Source organism: Kryptolebias marmoratus, linkage group LG12 (assembly GCF_001649575.2).
Source record: "Kryptolebias marmoratus isolate JLee-2015 linkage group LG12, ASM164957v2, whole genome shotgun sequence".
Classification (NCBI taxonomy): Eukaryota; Metazoa; Chordata; class Actinopteri; order Cyprinodontiformes; family Rivulidae; genus Kryptolebias; species Kryptolebias marmoratus.
In genome coordinates this window covers 16,805,045-16,824,240 of record NC_051441.1, presented here as the reverse complement: position 1 = coordinate 16,824,240, position 19,196 = coordinate 16,805,045, and the positions used below count along the sequence as shown (strand labels likewise).

The window sequence follows — 19,196 nt, the reverse complement described above, 5'->3', positions numbered from 1 at the left end:
GGAACTAAACTCTGTTTCTCCAAAATGTGGTTGTTCAAAGAGCTATTTAACACAGATAAGGTAAGATATTAGGTCACAACCTCACTTCAAATGATCTGAACTATTATTTTAAGGCCTCACCATGAGGGTCAGGATGACGTCTGGGTACTTCTCAATAAGAGTCAGAAGCTCCGAGGTTTCTGTGTCTGGTTCCTGATCCTGCCTCTCACCTGTTTCACTTTCTCCCTTTTCATTGTTCTCCTGCGTATCTGCCTGCAACGAGAAATGAAAACCCAAACAACTTTCTCATGAGTTTGGATTACAATTTCTGAAAGGAATTAAATACAAAAAAGTCTCCAACTCTTTGCCGGCAGCACCCATGGCTGCCACCATTAGGTGAAACCTGCTGTTGTGAAAAAATGGGAGGACCTTTGAGAAATATTTGAGATACAGATTAGAAAAACGTTCTCTCACCACAGTCTGCTCGATGTTCTTATGGGATTTCTCGGTCAACCAAAGCTCCAGGACCAGTGGCCCAAATCTTTCTGCTAGTTCCTGATATCGACAGATGAAGTGGAGGAGTGCAGGGTGGTGAGTGTAGAGGGAAGAAAAACTCTGGCAGGAGGAGAGCGCTTTGCTGATATAACTCAGAGGAGCCTTAAGGAAATGACAGTAAAGGAAGACCGATGAAGATAAAGTGCTTTCATTGGGATGTGTAAAACCCCAGATAAAAAAGTTTGCAGCACAGTTTAGATGTGAGACTCAGACAGCAAGAGGTTTTCTTTCATCCACTGTCACTGACGGAGAATTTAGCAGAAAGTTTGGACTATTAAGCACTTTCAGAGCAGCTGTTTTTGAGATAAAGAAGCACATATTGCGATAATGTCCTTTGTTATGCTTAGCTTTAGAAAAAGAAAGGGATTAAACAAGATTAATATTCCTTGCTCTGGTGTAATCTAAAGAACTACACAGCTTTTATGTTTGAAGATGGATAACAGCTGTTGAGCTGTGATTCGGAGTATTTCACGCCTTTCACTTTAAGAGTTTTTGTATTAAATCACACAGTACTTTAGCTCCTGATCTCGCTGCTTTTTTCTTCTTCTCCATGAACAGAAAAACCATCAGGCACTTTCATCTGGGAAAAAAAAAATCTTAAAACATTAAAACCACATTGGTGGCTTTTGAGCATTTCTCAAAGAGCACAATGGGTTTGATATTAAAGTTATATAATTAGGGCTGAGTCACTGAAGGAAAGTAAAATAAAAGCGGCTTAATTAAAACTGAGGCAGACGATTTCACCGAGATGGGGAGGAAAAACATTGTCAACATGAAAGATTGCTTAAATTAAGCTACAATTCTGAAACGAAATGTATTTAAATGAGTTTGAGGTTAATTTAAATGTAGCGTTTTATCTGAAAATTCACATTTCATATGTTGTTTTGTTTTAAGCCCCCTATGTTGAAAACCGAAAGTTGAAATTTTGCAGGAGCCAAGTAAATTACTTCTTCAGGTAAAAGGGGGAAAGAAATCAACCACCTCAATTTTATTTTGTATTGATTTTAACTTTAAATCAGACTAAATTTCCCGTACTTTAAAAAATGGTGGGTCCATTTTATTTATTTATTTTTTGCAAATACATTTTGCTTTTATTAACTACAAATTCCCATGAGAAGTCTGTCTTCCTAACTGATCGTTACAAAGAAATGAGTATTGTTGTTTTTCTGTCTAGCCTTATACATCCAAAATGATTATTGTGTTTACTATTATTACTGCTGCTCTTTATTTATTTTCCCATCTATGTGTTATTGAATGTACCATTAACGAAACTAAACATGAAGGGTTATTATCTGTTCTGAATGTTAGTCTTCAAACCTAAAAGAAAATAGACTCATAGTTCAGGTCAGGATTTTTGGAGCTGAAATGGGATGAAAACATTACAAAAACCAGTTTTCAACCTGCCCATCTGGCTGTTATCCTAGCCAGTGTTTGGCTCTGCGATCACTTAAACCAGATGAACGTATGATTTGGGCTAACGCCAACAGAAGGATCATTATCAACAATCCACAGCTGAGCACAAGACAAAAGAAATACATGTAGAAAAGACGAATCTGTTTCTCTAACAGCTTGTTAGTCTTTCCTTTGTTTGATGTGCACTACTGAGAAAAGTCAGGCTGTTGGTTGTTAATTAAAGGTTTGTTTCTTTACAACCAGCTTTAAAGACTCTTCGTGGAAATGAAGTCCCTTAAAATCAGCTGCAAAGACAACAGTTGAACAAACAGGCTTCATAACAAAGCTTTGGTAATATAACTTTGATGTATTTAGACTGAAGCTTGATGTACTGTAGGGATCTTTTAGGACCTCAGGAAGTTCTGTAAATTTGTGAAAACTGTTTTATGTTTTAGGCAAAAGCAATAAATAATCTTGTAGAGCTTTTCCTACAAAGACTAAAACAAAGCTAAGTACTTTAATAAAGATGCTGTAGCTTGTAGTTTGTGTGTTACGGCGTGTTTTGTTTGTTGCTCGGTGTTACCCTGTGTAGACCGGGGCTCTTGTCCTGGGTCACCGCCAGCAGGTACAGGGCCGAGCGGAGGACACACAGAGGCAGCATCGGGTCGCCCTGCTCCTGCACCGACTGCAACACCACCACCACGCTGGAGAACACAGTCTGGTCTGGGAGCAGCCTGGATTATACAAACACGAACAGTGAAGGCATTAAAGTTAATCTTTTAAACTCACATCCACATCTGAACCATTGAAAACACAACTTTTATAATAGTTGATCACAGCATTCTTTTATCACAGGCATTAAAGGCACAGCTGTTAAATGGTTTCACTCATATTTATCAGGAAGAGCTTTCTGTTCATTTCGGGAAGTATTCTTCACCTGTGACACCTTTTAACTGTGGGGTTCAAGGCTCCATTTTAGGCTCCATTCTCCTCCCTTGGAGCTTATTTTCAAAATCAGAACGAGGCCTTTCACTGTTTTGCTGACCTTCAGAAATATTTCCCTGCTAATAGTCAAACTGATGTTGCTAAATTGCATTTTGAGATATACAAGAATGGATAGAGATAAACTCTAAGCGAAACAAGCCAATATGAAAACTTAGATTTGAACACGCTAATCTACTAAACAAATATGACAGTGAGTGTTGTTGGCCTGTTAAAATATTTGGGTTACTTGAGTCTAACTTTTAGCCATGCTTTAAAATTTGGGAAACAGATTAGCTCAGTTCTTAAGACAACTAAGGCTCTTTATTAAAGCTAAGGCCTACATTGTGTTACAGAACCATTCAGGTCTTTATCAGATCTCATTTACTTACTGAAGTTCTCTGTTAGTCTTACAATCTCTAAAACGCAGCCCCTCGCCCTCTAACAGCATGATCAAATCTCACCTGCACTGGCCTTCCAGCAGTTTAAATATTGACTGCATGTTTTGAAGTCTTCATGCTATGGAACCATCTTTACAGGTCTGAACTTCTGCACCTTTACACTACAAACAGAGTTCTGAGATCCACAAATCAGATCTAGATCCAGGCTCAAATCCTTTTTTGATGGTGGCCCCCGAACTGTGGAACATCCTGCCTCTGAAAGTCAGCGCTGCTCAGACCATACATCATTTTAAATCACCGCTAATCCCATTTTTCACACTGGCTTTCATAGTTGAGCAGAATATTTGAACTTTTATTGCTCAAGCTTGACTGATTGATTTATTTGTTTATAACTTTGCTTTTTATTATATTCAGATGTTTTATGAAGGCTTTTTATTCCTTGTACAGCACCTTGATTGCTTTTAAATGTGCTGCTGAAATACTGCAAATGTTGACTTGACCTGTTAGGAATAAGGCAAACACTCCCAGGTCCAAATCGCATATACGCACCCTAAACCCTTCAACAAAATGTAAATCTTGGTGAGTCCACACACAAGGCAGGGAGAGGCTTTTACCGCCTTCCTCTGGTGGTCATGCTGAGTCAGGGATCAACGAAGGGACAGATTTTTAAGGAGAAAACTATTTCTGGGGAAATAAAATATGTATTTAAGAACAAAAATGCACTTAATCAATCAGCTAAATCCTCTATGGCATTTAAAGTAGCACTGTATCATTTTTGTTTATTTTATTACTATTAAAATTAATTGGAACTTTTACATAAGTTGCTTGCAGCATCTTGTGTCTTTTTGTCTAGTGTTCCTGTGTCATTTTAATTAATCCTGTAAACCAAATTTCCCCCTGAGGGACAATAATGGTCTGAACTGAAATGAACTTTCAGAGGGACAGAGTTTAATGAGCGAGTCTGATTGCAACAGCACATCCAAAAGCACTGATGTAAAATACTGATGCAAACCTTTGAACATTTTTAAATACACCTTAAATAAAATGCTCAACATTGTATTTGTGGAAAAACTTAATTATGTGTTAATAAAGTCATTTCATACAACTTATCTGAACGCAACGATGGTGACTCATGAAGAGCGTTTCCCTGTAATATTTATTGGCAGTAAAAGTAAAGCTTTTTAAAACTATAATCTAATCCAGACAGACAAAACGAAAACAAAGAGTTGTGCTGCTGCCCACTGAATTTAAGAACAGGCACTGAGCAGAGCAAAGTTTGGTGACATTGTGCTTTTTTTCCTATTGATTCGTTTAACGGACTTAATATAGTGCAACCAAGAGAAACGCAGCAGCCACCGAGCAACTAAATGACTTTCCTGGTCAAAGACTTCTTTTGTTGCTGTGCAAAATAAATGCAGCTTCAAGAGAACAGTCAGTGCTCCTGGATCAAATAATTCTTGGTTTTCTTTTACCGAACTACTATGTAAAATTGAATCAGCGAAACTTTGTGATGAATTATTTACTAGATCATTACATTTCCACAAAATGCTAAGTTTCTGGCACTTGGTACATGCTAAAACTGTTGAAGTTTCTATTTTTCATAAACATACAAATTAAAAAGAAAGAAACACCGAACACTGAAGTCTTCGTTCATGTCTAAAAAGTGAATACAGCAGCCAAAGGCGTTCTTAAATAAAATGCTTATTATTGACATTCCTGAAGTTTTCTTCTGTGTGCCGTCCTACCTGTCTCCATGCTTTAGAGCCAAGTACAGAAGGACCACCAGGCAGTACTGAGTGGATCTCGGTTCTTGATATTCACGTAACAGAGAGGGCCAGTCTGACAGATGACAACACAGAGAGGAAAGGCTGCAGTGCAGAAGATTTTCCACCTCCTCAAAATCTGGGGATGAGCAAGCAAACAAAAGCAGAAAGAAGTCTGAATAAGGACAATTAGGGGAGACAAAAAAAGGTGCATAAATACAACGGACCAGGAGGCTTTTAGAAGACAACTCTATTTTACCAGTTTTGTGTTTATAATAAAACCAAAGATAGGGAAGTAAAATTAGTTTGCTTGTTCTGAATCATCACTTTAACAACTAAGAACTAGCATTTTTTGACAAAATGCATACCATCTACTGCCAAAGCTTTAAACAAAGAGCTCATTTGTGCAAAGGGGGAAAGATAGGGATGATTCTCAACTACTACCAGACCACATCTTACCTCAATTTATGTACTATCTGAGTTTGCTAAGGTTGATTAGCTGTGGCGGCCATCATGAATTGGTTTAACTCCAAAAGCTAACCTGTTGTACATCCAATGACTGCTTTCTGAGAGCTTCTTTACAATACAACCAGTGGTTCATGAGATATTTTGCTAACAGACAACAGTAGATGCACATACAATGGCAATGACATGACCGCTCACCTTTTATGGCAGTGGCTGAAAATAACCCGAAAATAAACATCCAAACATTAGATCATTATCTGTCAGTGATAAGACAATGGTGACATTGTTGCTCGAATATAATCTTTGTAAAATACAGCACCAATAATAACAGCTTTACTAAATGGTAAATCATTAATGAGATCTCTGCAGAACAGGAAGAAGATTTAAAAGTATAGTTATTGTGCATTTATTAAAAAGAAAATATGATGAAAATATCAAAGCTTTTTTTCCCCATCTTTTTGGAAATTAGGTTTTCATTTCACTCCCTCAGCTTTCCACAGAGGCAAATAGTTTCAACAAAGGTGTCAAAACTTTCTCCAGCAAATGTGCAGCATATGTGAAGCAATAACAGGATAGGAAAGGCAGAGCATAAAGAAGAAAATGAGAAAGGAGCCATAGGAGATTTGGGACAAGACTCGCTAGTCAATAACAACAGAGGATATAAAGCCTCGAGTAAGGCTGTGAGAACGAAGACGAAGTAAACAATAAAATGAGAAGAAATGAAACATGAAAAAGACAAATAAATATCAATGGAAAAAAAGGAACAAGAGAAAAGCAAGGTGTATAACGCTGAAAACCTTGAGCAAATAAAAAGCGTCAATGTGACTAAAAAGGAAGAGAGAATGTGGTAAATTTAGGAATCTGATGTAAAAGAAAGAAAAGCAACTCTAGCGACTATTTGTAATGGTTACTGGAGTTTTAAAATACAGAGAAAAATATGAGAAAACTGAGGCATAGAGACGAGAGTTTTGTGCAAAGGACAGAAAGGTGAAGACATAAAGGAGGAAAACAGATGGGACAGAGGGGGGACAGCAAACTGTGGCTTGTTGCTTCCTGCCTGAGATTTCAATAATAGAAACAAACAGAAAACAAGAAAGAAGAAGCATTTTCTTAAATGTTCTCACAACCGTTAAAACATCATGAGACAACTTTCCAACACACAATAAAGAACTTAAAAATGACAACAATTAATCAATAATATCAAACGATCAAAGAACAAAACACTGATATAGTAAGAGAGAGAACATGACATAAGGAAGTACAAAGTAAGAGGGAAATATATAACAACGATGTGATAGTAACATCCAAAACAAAAGCATGAGGAAAAACAAGAGTTGGGAAACAAAACGTAACAGTGATAAAAAAAGAAGATTGTGATAGGAAAAATGAGCAAACAGAAGACTATCTTCCAAATGTATTATTCACACATCAACAAACACACAGACGCATGCTTACGCATACAAATCCTATATCTTACTACTTTAAAGAAATAGTTCCTTCAATATTGCAACGCGTCCCCTGGGAACAGATGCAGTCTCCTCCGAGAGTCTTATTTCCAGGTTTGTGACTATAATGTGGAAAGGCTAGGAGCAGAAACAGTGCAGGATTTCATTTCTGTGTCCTGTAATTTGCTTCAGCCTAGCACATCAAAAATACAATAGTTTTTTTTTTAACCTAGAATTGCTGTCTGTGTTATCTTAAGTACCCTGACATTAAAGAAACTTGGCATCAAATCTCCTGTTTATTTTAAAGCCATTTCTAAAATGTTCATATCACAGAGATGTGAGTCATTTCCTCTCAAACAAGAGCTGAAGCTCTCATTCCTGACCGTGCAGACACGGTTTCGAAAACAGCAGCTTGTATGTGGCCAGGCTGCTATTGTGACACTACTTTTTCTTTATCTAGTGATGCATATTATCAGTGGAATCATGACTGACAATCAGTTCAGCATCAGCGTGTGAGCATCACGTCTCTAAAGGTAACAGGAACAACGAGCTTTAAACAATCTGCAGCAATTTGTTCTGCGTGTCGTGCAAGTGTGTATGCAAACTTTGTATACCATTATAGGAGCTAGACGGAGGGACTGAAACGGAAAGCAGACACACGCTTAGTTTCTGCAGAAAACCACAGCAAGATGCGTTCATATTTGGGTTCCTGAAAAGATAGACAAGAGAAAGAAATGCTTACAAAAAAAAACTGGAAAATAATCATAAATACATGAAGATTGCGTGGAACAGTGGAGGGGAAACTGCAGAGTTATGTAAAGAAAAGAATGAGGACAGCTGAGAGAGAAAACACACTGCACAGTGAATACAGAGAAGACTGAACTGTGAGACACAGGACAGGATGTGCTCTGACTCGCTTCTTACAAATATGAAGCACAGACGCAGCAGAGTTCAGTTTCATTACACCTCAGAGCAGGGGGCCTAAAACCCAGTAAAGTCAACCACTGCAACCACGCTAACACACACACACACAACGGCACAAACAGCACACCTCCACACATAAAAGCCCACGTGCTTAAATACACCACAGAGATGTTATATGTCTGACTGGTTCACACTCTGGCTGAACGATGCACAGCTGCATGTCCAGACTGTTGCAACATTTTCAGCATTTTGTTAGCTGCCGTTTGTAAGTGTTACAGTCTTTCTGTGTCCTGTTGTTGTACCTGTTTCCTGCACAAAGGAGCGCTTTGTGTCCCAACGCCAGCCTAAAGAAATCGGAGGATGCTGGAGGGGTAAAGAGGTGAGGAGGAAGAAAATAATAAGGCAATAAGACAATAAGAAATAAGACAGTAATAAAAAGCCTCATCGCTGTACACTCAAAAAACTGTGTTTATACCAGAATTATATTACTGTCAGGTTCAAGCAGTAAAGATTACTCTCAGTGGTTCTTGATATGTTACACAGTGCTCAGCAAAAATCTTGAGTTTTTTCTTACAAAAGTCAGACTTTCTTTCCCCTGCCTGGTTCTCGAAGGATCTTTTTAAGTTTTTCTTTCATCACTGGCTGCTTTATTGCTCATCTTTAGCCTAGCACCTTACCATTTTTGGAGAAATAAGTCTTTTTAAGTCACTTTGAACTACTTATCTGTAGCCAGTATTTTAACTGCAGTTGACAGCAGTCAGAGCAATCTTATTTTGGAGAATCAATGAGAAGCTAGCCATTACGCAGACTTAGGCCTATTTCAGAGTGAATTTCTGCAATCTAAAACAACTCAAAAATGTAAAGAAATATATATAATAATGAACTGACTTGAACCTCTATTTTTAAATTAAAGGTTTGAGTTAATTAAGATGGTGGAAACTTGTTCTTAAATGGGCCCCTCTCTGCGTAGATATTAGCTCGTTTTTTAGTCTGATGTTGCGTTGACTGCTGTCTACTGCAGGTAAGATATTGACTACTTTTAAGTCCTAAACACAACCCTTCCTCAAAAACATGAACTATCTATCCCTTTATACAATTACAAAAAGGTCTTGGTTATTAGAAACAAAAGAAAAATAACTGAGACTACAGTAGATACAAAAAACCTCCATTATAAGGTCTAATATAAAATCGAATCATTTCATCTGAGTTCAAGTGAAAATCTGGCATTTTAAAAATAATTGCTTTCCCGAGTATCAGGCATACATCTTGGCATATACTAAATATCTTCATTAAAATGTTTACACACTGTAGAAAAAGCACCAAATATCAAAAATATGTTAACAGGATTTTATCAGCTGCCTTAAAAATTGTACTTCAGCCAGCAGAGATACAGAAATATTTTGTTTACCAGTAATGAATAAATACAGGAGTTATGATTCAGCATAGATCATCAATCTGAACACTAAGATTTTGTTTGAAGATACATAAATAATCTTTTAAAGTAATGTGAAAAATCTGAGTGAAACGCTTTTCACAGTGGAGGTAATGGGACAATAGTTTTAGATAAACTTTCATTAACTCATTTCTTCTTTAAGTACATGTGGACCCACAGCATTTTTGCAAAGAAATGCTCTGATCTGAATGCTTTTAGCAGAAACATGAAGCATATTTTATTTACAATGATGTCTTATTGATCAGATGCCCAAGGCAAGAACTTTTCTGGAGGAGAAAAAAAGCTTTATTATGTAAACTAGCAGTTTTAGTTTCATTTATTAGTTTTCTAGGCAGGCATTAGGCCTAATCTTTCATGAAAGCAGAGCATCTATAAGTACTGCTTTTACTGGCAAAATATTAAAGCACACAAAATACAGATGTAAGTTGAAAAACGCTACTTTAATACAGAAACAAACGGTTTAATGGATAAGAAGGAGACAATCTGTAACGTGATGATGAACTTCATTCAGGCTTCAAGATAAAACAGCTTCTTTTAGCGATTGTTGATTTTAATCAGATTTGCAAATATAAACAAAGTGTCTTAAAGAGAGAGTAAAACAGCTGTCAGGTTTAGGAAGATGAATGATCCAAACCCAAATAGGGCTCTTAGCCGCGATGAGAGCACCGTTCAGCTACATTAATTTGTTTACTTCCAGCATGGAAGAAACTTATCGAACATCTTAATGAAAGTGAGTCTAACTCAGTCGGCTGTACTAAAAACATCATCCAGAACTTTACAAATTAAAAGTAAGCAGGACTTTTAAATATATTAATAGAAACATTATTTTGATTCTAAATCAGCTGGCATGCAAAAATAGCAGATGCAGCACCACTGAACAGCAAGTTTAAATCATTTTTCTTATTTTCTGTCATGTTATTTCTCACAATAACATAACAGACTTTTAACCAGGTTGGTTAGACACCCATAACAAAGTTAATATACATATATTACTCCACTTCCTTGGTTACGAACTAAATGAAGCTCACCTAGTTTTTTAGCAAATTCAGGCATGAAAGCTGGAAGCAGAGTAAACTGGGAGCAAAGTATGGTGTAGAAGTACTGTAGTATCTGGGCACTGGGTACACACTCACACGCCCTCTGGAGACAGAAAATCACAGGCCAAAACGAACCAACATGTAAACAAATTTCCTCATGCGTAACTGATTAATATTCCTAAAAGAACCAACGAGAGCGTTACTCATCACTAGCATGACAGTAAAGCGAACAATCAATAACCACACGACCAGGTGTCCAAAAGATAATGAAGACGGAGGCTGTGGTTACTATTACAGTCAATAAGAAGAACCACGAGATAATCAACAATTACGTTGACCTATTTCTCAGAAAAGAAATGCCAGCGACTATTTCTGCAGGTTATACGATCATGGCTAAAAACGAAAAGGTACATTTGTTTTCTGTTCTATTATTCGACAGATTAAAATATCATTTTAAAAACTCATCTTGTTAAATACCAGGTCTTAAAACTGGTTTAAATTAAATGTCAGATCAGGACTGAGGTCTGGACTTTGCAACGTGGATTTTTTTTTTCTTCTGCAGCAATCCTGCTGTGGATTTGATGCTTCAGTAATCAAACAGACGACTTCCCATTTGACGCTACAATGTTTTGGTTTGCAGAGTTTATTTTTATACTCAATAGGTACAAGTTGTCCATGTCCAGTGGCTTCAAAACAAGCCCCGATCATCAACCCTCCACTACCGTGCAGACAGTCAGGATGAGGCATTCATGCTTATATTCTGTTTGGTTTATGTCAAACGCAGCACTGACCATTGATTATTATAGATAAACGTCTACATGTTGATTTAATCTGATAACAGGGCATTGAGCCAGACATTTTGTGGTTTGTTCAGCCACAAATTTGCAAAAAATACATCTATTTTATCCTGATACTGTACAGAAAACCTAAGAACTGGAAGAGGGTATACTTACTTCTTACCACAACTAACAGGGACAAAAGGTCGGTAAATAAATTCAACGATTGATTGTAGATTTGTGTTTAGCCCTCACGAGAACAGTGGGTATCCAGACAGAGTCACAGCAGCGCAGCAGACATCGACACAGAGATCCCAGGGAGTCCTCAGCATCGTTGTGTTTGTAGGGAGATGTAAATGGGTTCTTCATCAGAACAGGCTCTGATGCACACTCCTCAGCAAGCCTTGGACATATTAAATTACAGAGATCCACAACAAAACAGGTACAAAGAACACATTTTAAACAGATAGTTTCTACCGCTTCTTTGGTGTAATAGAAACAAAATCTAGTGATTTTTTCTAAAAAGCAGCACTTTAACCCAATCATAAACTTCAGTAAATCATGTTTTTCACATTTGTTTTTGTGTAACTGCTATGAAAGAGCAAAACCTTTGAGAATAACACTAAAAATGAGAATAAAATTTAGAACCAAATGCTTGCTAAATAAATGCGTCTAATTGTTAATCTATGTCAATGATTTCATTTTCCTCCTTGAACAGTTTCTGACCTGCATGCTGCCTGAAAACAGACCAGCGCGTTCAGCAGATATCCTTTGGACCTGAAGGTTTGACTGCTGGGATCTGACCTCCGCAGCGTACCCTGAAACACGAGCAACAACCAAAATAAAACCCTAAAACTTTAAATCTGTACGCATGAAATATTCATAAATATTTCTGGCTTGGGTTATATTTTTTTTAAAAACTGCATTGTTCTTCTCCAAGAAGTCCTGCTCTTTTTCTTCAAAAACAACAAAGAGGTGTTTTGTACTAGTTTCGGCGAGTAAATAATTTTTATTCAAAAACACTGCGCACACTGCCACAGGCCAGCAGATGCGAGTCACCTACTCCCCGGCTTGACGGAAAAGCAGGACTTCTTAGAGGACGAGACACCAATACAATGCCTGCAGGTAGATAAACGAATAAATACTGTTTCATTTGAATAATACAGATATAATAACAAACTAAAATAAAAGCAAAAATCACAACCAAGGTCAAAATTATAACTTTATTGCTTTATTGATGTCATTTGTTTTATTTTTAATTTGATATTTGATTAAAAATACCCGGATGTGTGTATTGAAAGAAAACAGTTTAAAACACAAAAAAATATGTGCAATTTAAAGCACATTAAAAAGTATGTTCTGGCTTGTTAAGTTATTAAAAAAAAAATTCATTATTTCTATGAATCTGTTCTATATTTATCTATATGTCAAACGTTAATAAAGCTAGATTTATTATTTAATGTAAAGTTTGTTTGGTTTTTTAAGTTGTAGGAGAAACAAATCCATCCAGAAAAACACTCACATCATAAAAACAGAACATTTTCAAGCATCACAAAATCATTACTACTCATGGCTGCCTCTGAACGTTCCCCTGTTTGAATAAATGACTCCTCGTCACCACCAGACGTCCACATTGTCCGTCTTTATGCCAGACACGCCCGTCTCACCTGCTCCCAGCTCGGAGTTCATCTCAGTCCATTTCCTTTATTACTCCAGCCACCAGAACTTTCAGTCTCCCCTGGTGCTAATAAAAAGGATCTTTATGGCTTCCTTTAAAATCTATTACCAGCAGAGCAGGAAACAATGAACCATCCTTTAGAAAAGGAAAGTTAATAATTTTGTTTTTAAACTCCTTGCAGCTTCAATTTTTCAAGTCAAACTTGATTACTTTCATAGTTTTTTTTGCTACTGGGATTTATGCAAGCTAATGAGGATCAGAGGGCGAGGAACATGAGACTCTCAGGGCTTTAGCCAATCAGGTGTTTTGCTGAAGAAGATGATTACATGACTGAAGTGACTCAAAAGTATTTTAGTGAAAGCCACAATAGGAGCTGGTTCAATTCTCTAAATGCTACAAAAAGGAGCTTCAGTGCTTCTTTAATGATTATATTTAACATAGAAAACAATAAACCATCCTTCATTAAACAAAACTATTTTATCCCAAAATAAAACTGGTCATGCAACTTTTAATGACATCTGAGATTTAAATGGGTGAGTGGACAGAGTGTCATTACAGTCACCATAATTATAAAAGTTGTTTAAGATAAATAACTAAAAACAGAGTATACTGAACTTGCTTCATACGGGGTTTCTACACTCAGACTCAAACTTTCTGTCAATTTTTGAGCCATTTTTGACGTCAAAACATATTGCTGTAAATGTTTTTTTTTTATAGTTTTGGTTTTATTATCCGTGTGCTTGAAACACTGTGGAAAACCACGAAATACTCACAAAAGGTGGACAGGAAATTTTCTTTATATATAAATTCTGTTCATTTGATAAAACTGAGTTTCCATTAATAGTAAAACAAAACCTTTTGTAAGCTTAAAGGCCAGGTACTATATTACCAACATGTTGTATACTATATATGTGACATATGTAAAAATCAGCAGGTATACAGTCATATATATTAATCAAGGTGCTATTATTAGAACTAAGAGCACAGATAACAATATGTTCTCAATCAGAAACTCAAACGCTAAGATATTTGATAGCTACAACCTTAAATTTAAGGCTTGATGTAGTAGATGTATTAAAGATCTGCATAGCCTTTAAATGTCTGAACCTGCATATAAAAACTAACCCTCTTTTTTGCTAGAAATCGTCCCTCATTCCTGAAGACCAATGTTAGGTCCACCTACCAGTCAGTGGTCAGTCAAGGAGGCATACAAATCTATTTTGCATCTCACATCTCTTTATTTGTGAATAAAATATAGTGCTGCAAACTCACTGTGTTTCTCCGATGAGCAGAGGAGGGCAGAAGCAGCTCGGAGAACTTACTGGTGATGGCCTCTATCAGTCCAACTATTTCTTTGTACTGGACTGGGCTGGGCTGGTGGTTCAGTCTGGAGAATTAGAAGAGTAGCTCCTCGAATGAAAGACACCTCTACTAATGTTGCTATTAGCAGAAAATGATTAAATCAACTGATGCTTATTCCTGCTGTGACCTAAAGACGCATAGATGTGTAAACATGAAACTGTAGAGAATTTACAAAAAAAACTCACAGTGTGATAGATATCTGCATGCACCATACACACAGATACGTACATGTAATGAGAACCTATGCAAGATTTGGTGCACTGCATCAAACACCTACACATCTAACCTAGAATTTACTGTGCACCATTGCTGTCAAAGGAGATGAAAGTTATTTAAAGTGACAAAGAAAAAAAAAAGACTTAAGGCTGTCTAAAGTTTACCTATCCTTGGTTGTAATATTTTGCTAGTGTCTGTAATGATTAGAGAAATCATGTCCTATATGTAGAAAAATAGTAAATTGAGACATCCATAATAAAAATATAACAACTAATTTCAATATATTGTTTTAAAAGTAAGCTGGAAAAACACCGATGATAGTTATGTTTGGAGTAATCAGCAGGTACAGCTGTTTTCTCACAGGCAAAAAGGCAGCTTTCTTTCTTTGGGCAGACTCAGAGGGACTGTTCAGACCTTGCACCTTATATTTGTTTTGGGTAATCTGATTGCAAACGATCGGGAGAGGTCGTCGTTTAAATGCAAATGCCCCAAAATGTTCTTGCAATCAGATGTCAAAAGCCCACACTGTATGCAGACACACACAGCCACGTCACACAATGAGCAACAAACAGGACATCAGCAGGTAAATTACAATACATTCAGACATCTGAACTGTATTGTTATTTTGACATTAACACAGTTCAGAGCCATCCAAGACAAATTTTGGTAGGTATCGCTTGATAAGCCTAATACCAAACAGATATAAGAGAAATAGAAGGGAAATATAGGAGCGTGTGTTCAGACTGCCAAAAGTATGCAGATTAAAGGGGTTTAGAGCACATTTTATCACATTTGGAGGTAGGTTTGGACACCTCCAGAGGCAGTGAAGCGGTTTTAATGTGCAATGAGACCTGTATTTAGCTCAATATGATTGGAATCCAGTTGCTCAGGACAAAATTTAGCAACAAATCTGAACAGCTTCATAGGGATTCAGTTTCTACATCTGACAGCCTGGCAGGATTTAATAGACTAAAAATGAGCTGTGACTTCAGCACCTGCTGAAGACCTGTCACATTCAGTTTACAGCACCGGTCAATCCTGTTATGTGCCTTCCATCAGGCTGAAAACTTGACTGAACACTCAGGACTTTAACTATTCCTGTGTCTCTTTACGACTACCAAGTTAGAAAGACCTCTCCTAATAAATCTGAGCTTTTTCACTTAAAACAAAACAAGGTGTTAGGTAATCAGGATGTGGTTGCACAGGTCTCTATGGCAACACGTCACATTTACACAGCAGGCCTACGATGTTTGTTTTTACCTGAACAAAGCGGTAGCGGCACTGACGGCCTGCGTGGCGACCAACAGGCAGGAAGAGGAGACTCCGGCTAACAAGACCTCAGAAACTGCCCCAAACGCTGAGCCACTGGGGAACAGATGCACGCTCGGAGGCTGTCTGTCCAAGCAATATATAAACACAGGCACAAAAGTAAAGCTACAACAGTTGGTAGTATGTTTTGTTAAAGAGACGAGTTAGCTCAGTTACGGTGGGGACAAAATCTAAACATAACAGCTGACATTTATGATAAATCCTGCTGGAATTACTGTTTATGTAATCTTTATTAAATATCATACAAATATGGTACTGTTTATTTCATATGCAAAGACTATAACACCAAAAGTACAACTAAAGACAAGTATTTTAATACTATGAACGGATATTAAGGTGATTAAATGTTCTATTGGCTCATATACAGCATCCAACTCTTTTAGCCTTGCTGTGCCAACACCAGTGATATTTGTCTGTGTCACTCTCCCTCGCTCAGATGCACAGACGCAATATTTTCTCTCTTTAAGGGTAACAGGGTACACATAATAAACAAAAATAACCTTTCAGCGATACAAAGATCACTGGTTTGCCTCTGTGAAGCAGCGTCATAACAGCTGTGGACTGGCTTACTGTTGCCACAACAGACGCAGCAAAGAACATCCTAAATAACTTATACATGCGCATGAACGCGTGCACGAGACACCTACACAGATATGTTAAAACTGTCAAAACCGACATACAATCAAACGGCCACAAACATAATAAATAAAAACAAACATGACACATTAATGAGCAGTTTAGGTAAGAACCTTGACAGTGACACACCCACATAAATTTAAGCTTGTTCAGCACTTCGAAGCCTGGGCGTAGCTTTTAAAGTACAAAATTTCCCTGTTAGATGATTAAATCTCTTATCCCCTGTATCATTACTAGGTGACGGGCAGCGTTCCATTAAAATTATGCCAGCCCTGCAGGAACGGGACAGTGTTTTATTGGTCTGTGATACATTTTCATCTCCGGGACAGCAGACAGTTCATTTAAATTCAATTAAACTCCCCGGTGCACCGTATTTAACATGTTTTACAGCAGGTCACTTCGCCATGCTGGTGCAGCTGGAGCTGGATGTTTGCTTCATTAATCGAGCATGTAGGCTTGGTGTAATTTAGATATAGATGATGATGTGAATCCAGCGAAGACCATAATAAATCACCAACACTACAACACCCTCTCATAACATAAAAAAACCTACATAAATTTAGCACAGACTGATTCATTAGCATATCAGCACTGTCAAATAAGAAAAATCAATCCAAAACTAATAACATGATACTACCAGTAAACGCCTTTATTGGTAGTATTAATAAAGACATTTGTATATTTGTATTACGTGCTGCAGTATATGTAGTATAAAAGTTGAATAGATGTATTTTGATTTTGCAGATGTAGCGTGTCATCCTCTTATGGTTAAAAAAAACAATTCAGGAACATAAATTACAGGAATTTTCCTAAAACTGAATATTTACTCGTGAGTTAAACCAAACCTCCTTGATGACTTGAAGCAAATTAGGAATTCGTCGCCTACTAATTTATTTATCTGGAAATGTTACCACACTTTTTAAGAACCGCTATCATAAAAGTAAGAGTCGACACTCAGCTCTTTTTTTTTTAGTCCGAGTACAGCTTCGAGCATACTGCATATTTTACTTTTTGTTTTTATCCATATTGCTTATCACACGTTTGTGTGGAGCCTCAGTCATCCGGCGTATGGTAAATCCTGCGGGTTTAAAAGCGAAGCAGCTGGACTCCTTTTTCTGGGAGTTGAAGCTTTTTCAAATAAAATGTGAAAATCTGGCACACCCGTCACACCGATTTGGTGCACGCTGCAGCCACGGCAGGCAGTTGTCTCACAGAAGACGGTTACAGTTCTAAGTGAATTTAATTTAACCAAATTAAGAATGCTTTAATATATTCTGCACTGTGCAAAAGCCTGGAATTAACACCGGATTTGGATGTATTTTGGCTCTAAGAAGACAGTGGGCTTTTTGTTTGTTTCTTTTTCCTTCCTGAAGGTCTTTCAAAGTTGTTTTTTGGACATTAATTTCATACATAACATATCATTTCAGTTCTTATCCAATTTTGGTGAGACTGACTTATTTTTTTGTTAATGTACGCTAAGTTTTACTCTTTAAGGATATGACATTGAGATACAGTTCATCTGATGTGTAGATTTGTTTAGGCCTGAGACTTTCTTTGTCCTCTATTTCTTTATGGACACACTGCACAATGTGCCTAAATATGTTGTTTTATGTTCTATTTTTTTAGAAAAGCTGAGTGAAAAAGCTACCAATCACTAATTGATCACTTAGAGTGACCTGAAGAAAGCTTAGCGAACTTGTGTTTGTGGCCAATTTAAGAGATTATACGTAAGTCTGGCTCTCTGAAAGAAAAAATCAAATCCAAAAGGCATGTCTTTTGCGCAGTACTTTAAGTCACAGTTGTCATTATCTTCCTATGAAAAGATTTTTCTTTGTTCAAAGTCTAACTACATGCTGGGATACAGCAAAATCATTTTTCAGTGACAGAGCAGAGATTCGTAATGCGGTGGAGTCATTTTGGCACAGAACAGCTGAAGTTCAATAAGAAACAAAAAAAATGTAGAAAATAGATAAAAGTCCCACCTTTCCAGTATTTCAGTGAGGAGCAGAAAACCTTGCTTTGGTACCTCCAGATTGGTCAGGTGCAAAGCCTCCTTCAGACTCCGCACCAGGGACTCAATACCTGTCAAACGCCACAAGCAAATACACACATGCGGTTTCAAAGCAATACCTAAACACACATAAATACACACGAACAGACAGATCTGCCACACAGACACTTGTCTAATCCTGCTCAAGTGCTCTGACATCTAATATCTTTTACATTTTCGAGTACAGCAACTCTCTGCATCAAAATGAGCGACCAGCCCTAAATGTAATACAAATGAAGCACGCGCGAAATCTCATCCTCGTGCATTTTTGTACAGCGGCAACGATGTGTGCTTCTAATTTACTGCTACATGGAAGCTGCTGTAATGAGACCATGTTCAAAAAGTGATCCAGGACCAGAATCTAATAGCGACAAGAAGCTGAGCAGCTATCCAGTGTGCAGACAAAACCATTCTGTAATGCAAGCATCTTTTATCAACAGGGTGTACGGGTATTTAAGAGCTTATGGGATAGTAGCTTCTCAAATGCGTGAGTAAAACTCCCTTACTCTCTGTACATAAGTCAGTTCATTTAATCCCTTCATTAAATTTGTGAACAATTAAATGTAATAAGAACTAACTATATTCAGGGTGGTGAGTCAACACACAGGGGCTAATGTAGGTACAGAGACTGCAGAAATGATATTTAATCTAACATTTTAACACAAAGACCAGAATGCTTTACGCATTATGGAAGTGTTCTTGGAAAGAATGAAGACTTTAAAGACTTTTAATATTCTGGGAGTCTGTATATCTG

General features: G+C 37.2%; 1 protein-coding gene across 1 annotated transcript in view; it reads right to left on the bottom strand.

Annotated features, from left to right (window-relative positions):
• Positions 1–19,196, bottom strand: part of LOC108236117 (meiosis inhibitor protein 1) — a 58,300-nt gene that overhangs the window by 23,040 nt on the left and 16,064 nt on the right. Inside the window, exons 11-22 of the mRNA XM_025006032.2 lie at positions 18,375–18,474; positions 15,688–15,822; positions 14,122–14,236; positions 11,898–11,989; positions 11,427–11,574; positions 10,387–10,498; positions 8,208–8,268; positions 7,596–7,690; positions 5,054–5,210; positions 2,510–2,660; positions 454–636; positions 121–252 (exon numbers count right to left, since the gene is read on the bottom strand). Of these exons, the coding sequence (XP_024861800.1) occupies positions 121–252; positions 454–636; positions 2,510–2,660; positions 5,054–5,210; positions 7,596–7,690; positions 8,208–8,268; positions 10,387–10,498; positions 11,427–11,574; positions 11,898–11,989; positions 14,122–14,236; positions 15,688–15,822; positions 18,375–18,474 (1,481 nt within the window). The remainder of the gene's footprint in view (positions 1–120; positions 253–453; positions 637–2,509; positions 2,661–5,053; positions 5,211–7,595; positions 7,691–8,207; positions 8,269–10,386; positions 10,499–11,426; positions 11,575–11,897; positions 11,990–14,121; positions 14,237–15,687; positions 15,823–18,374; positions 18,475–19,196) is intronic.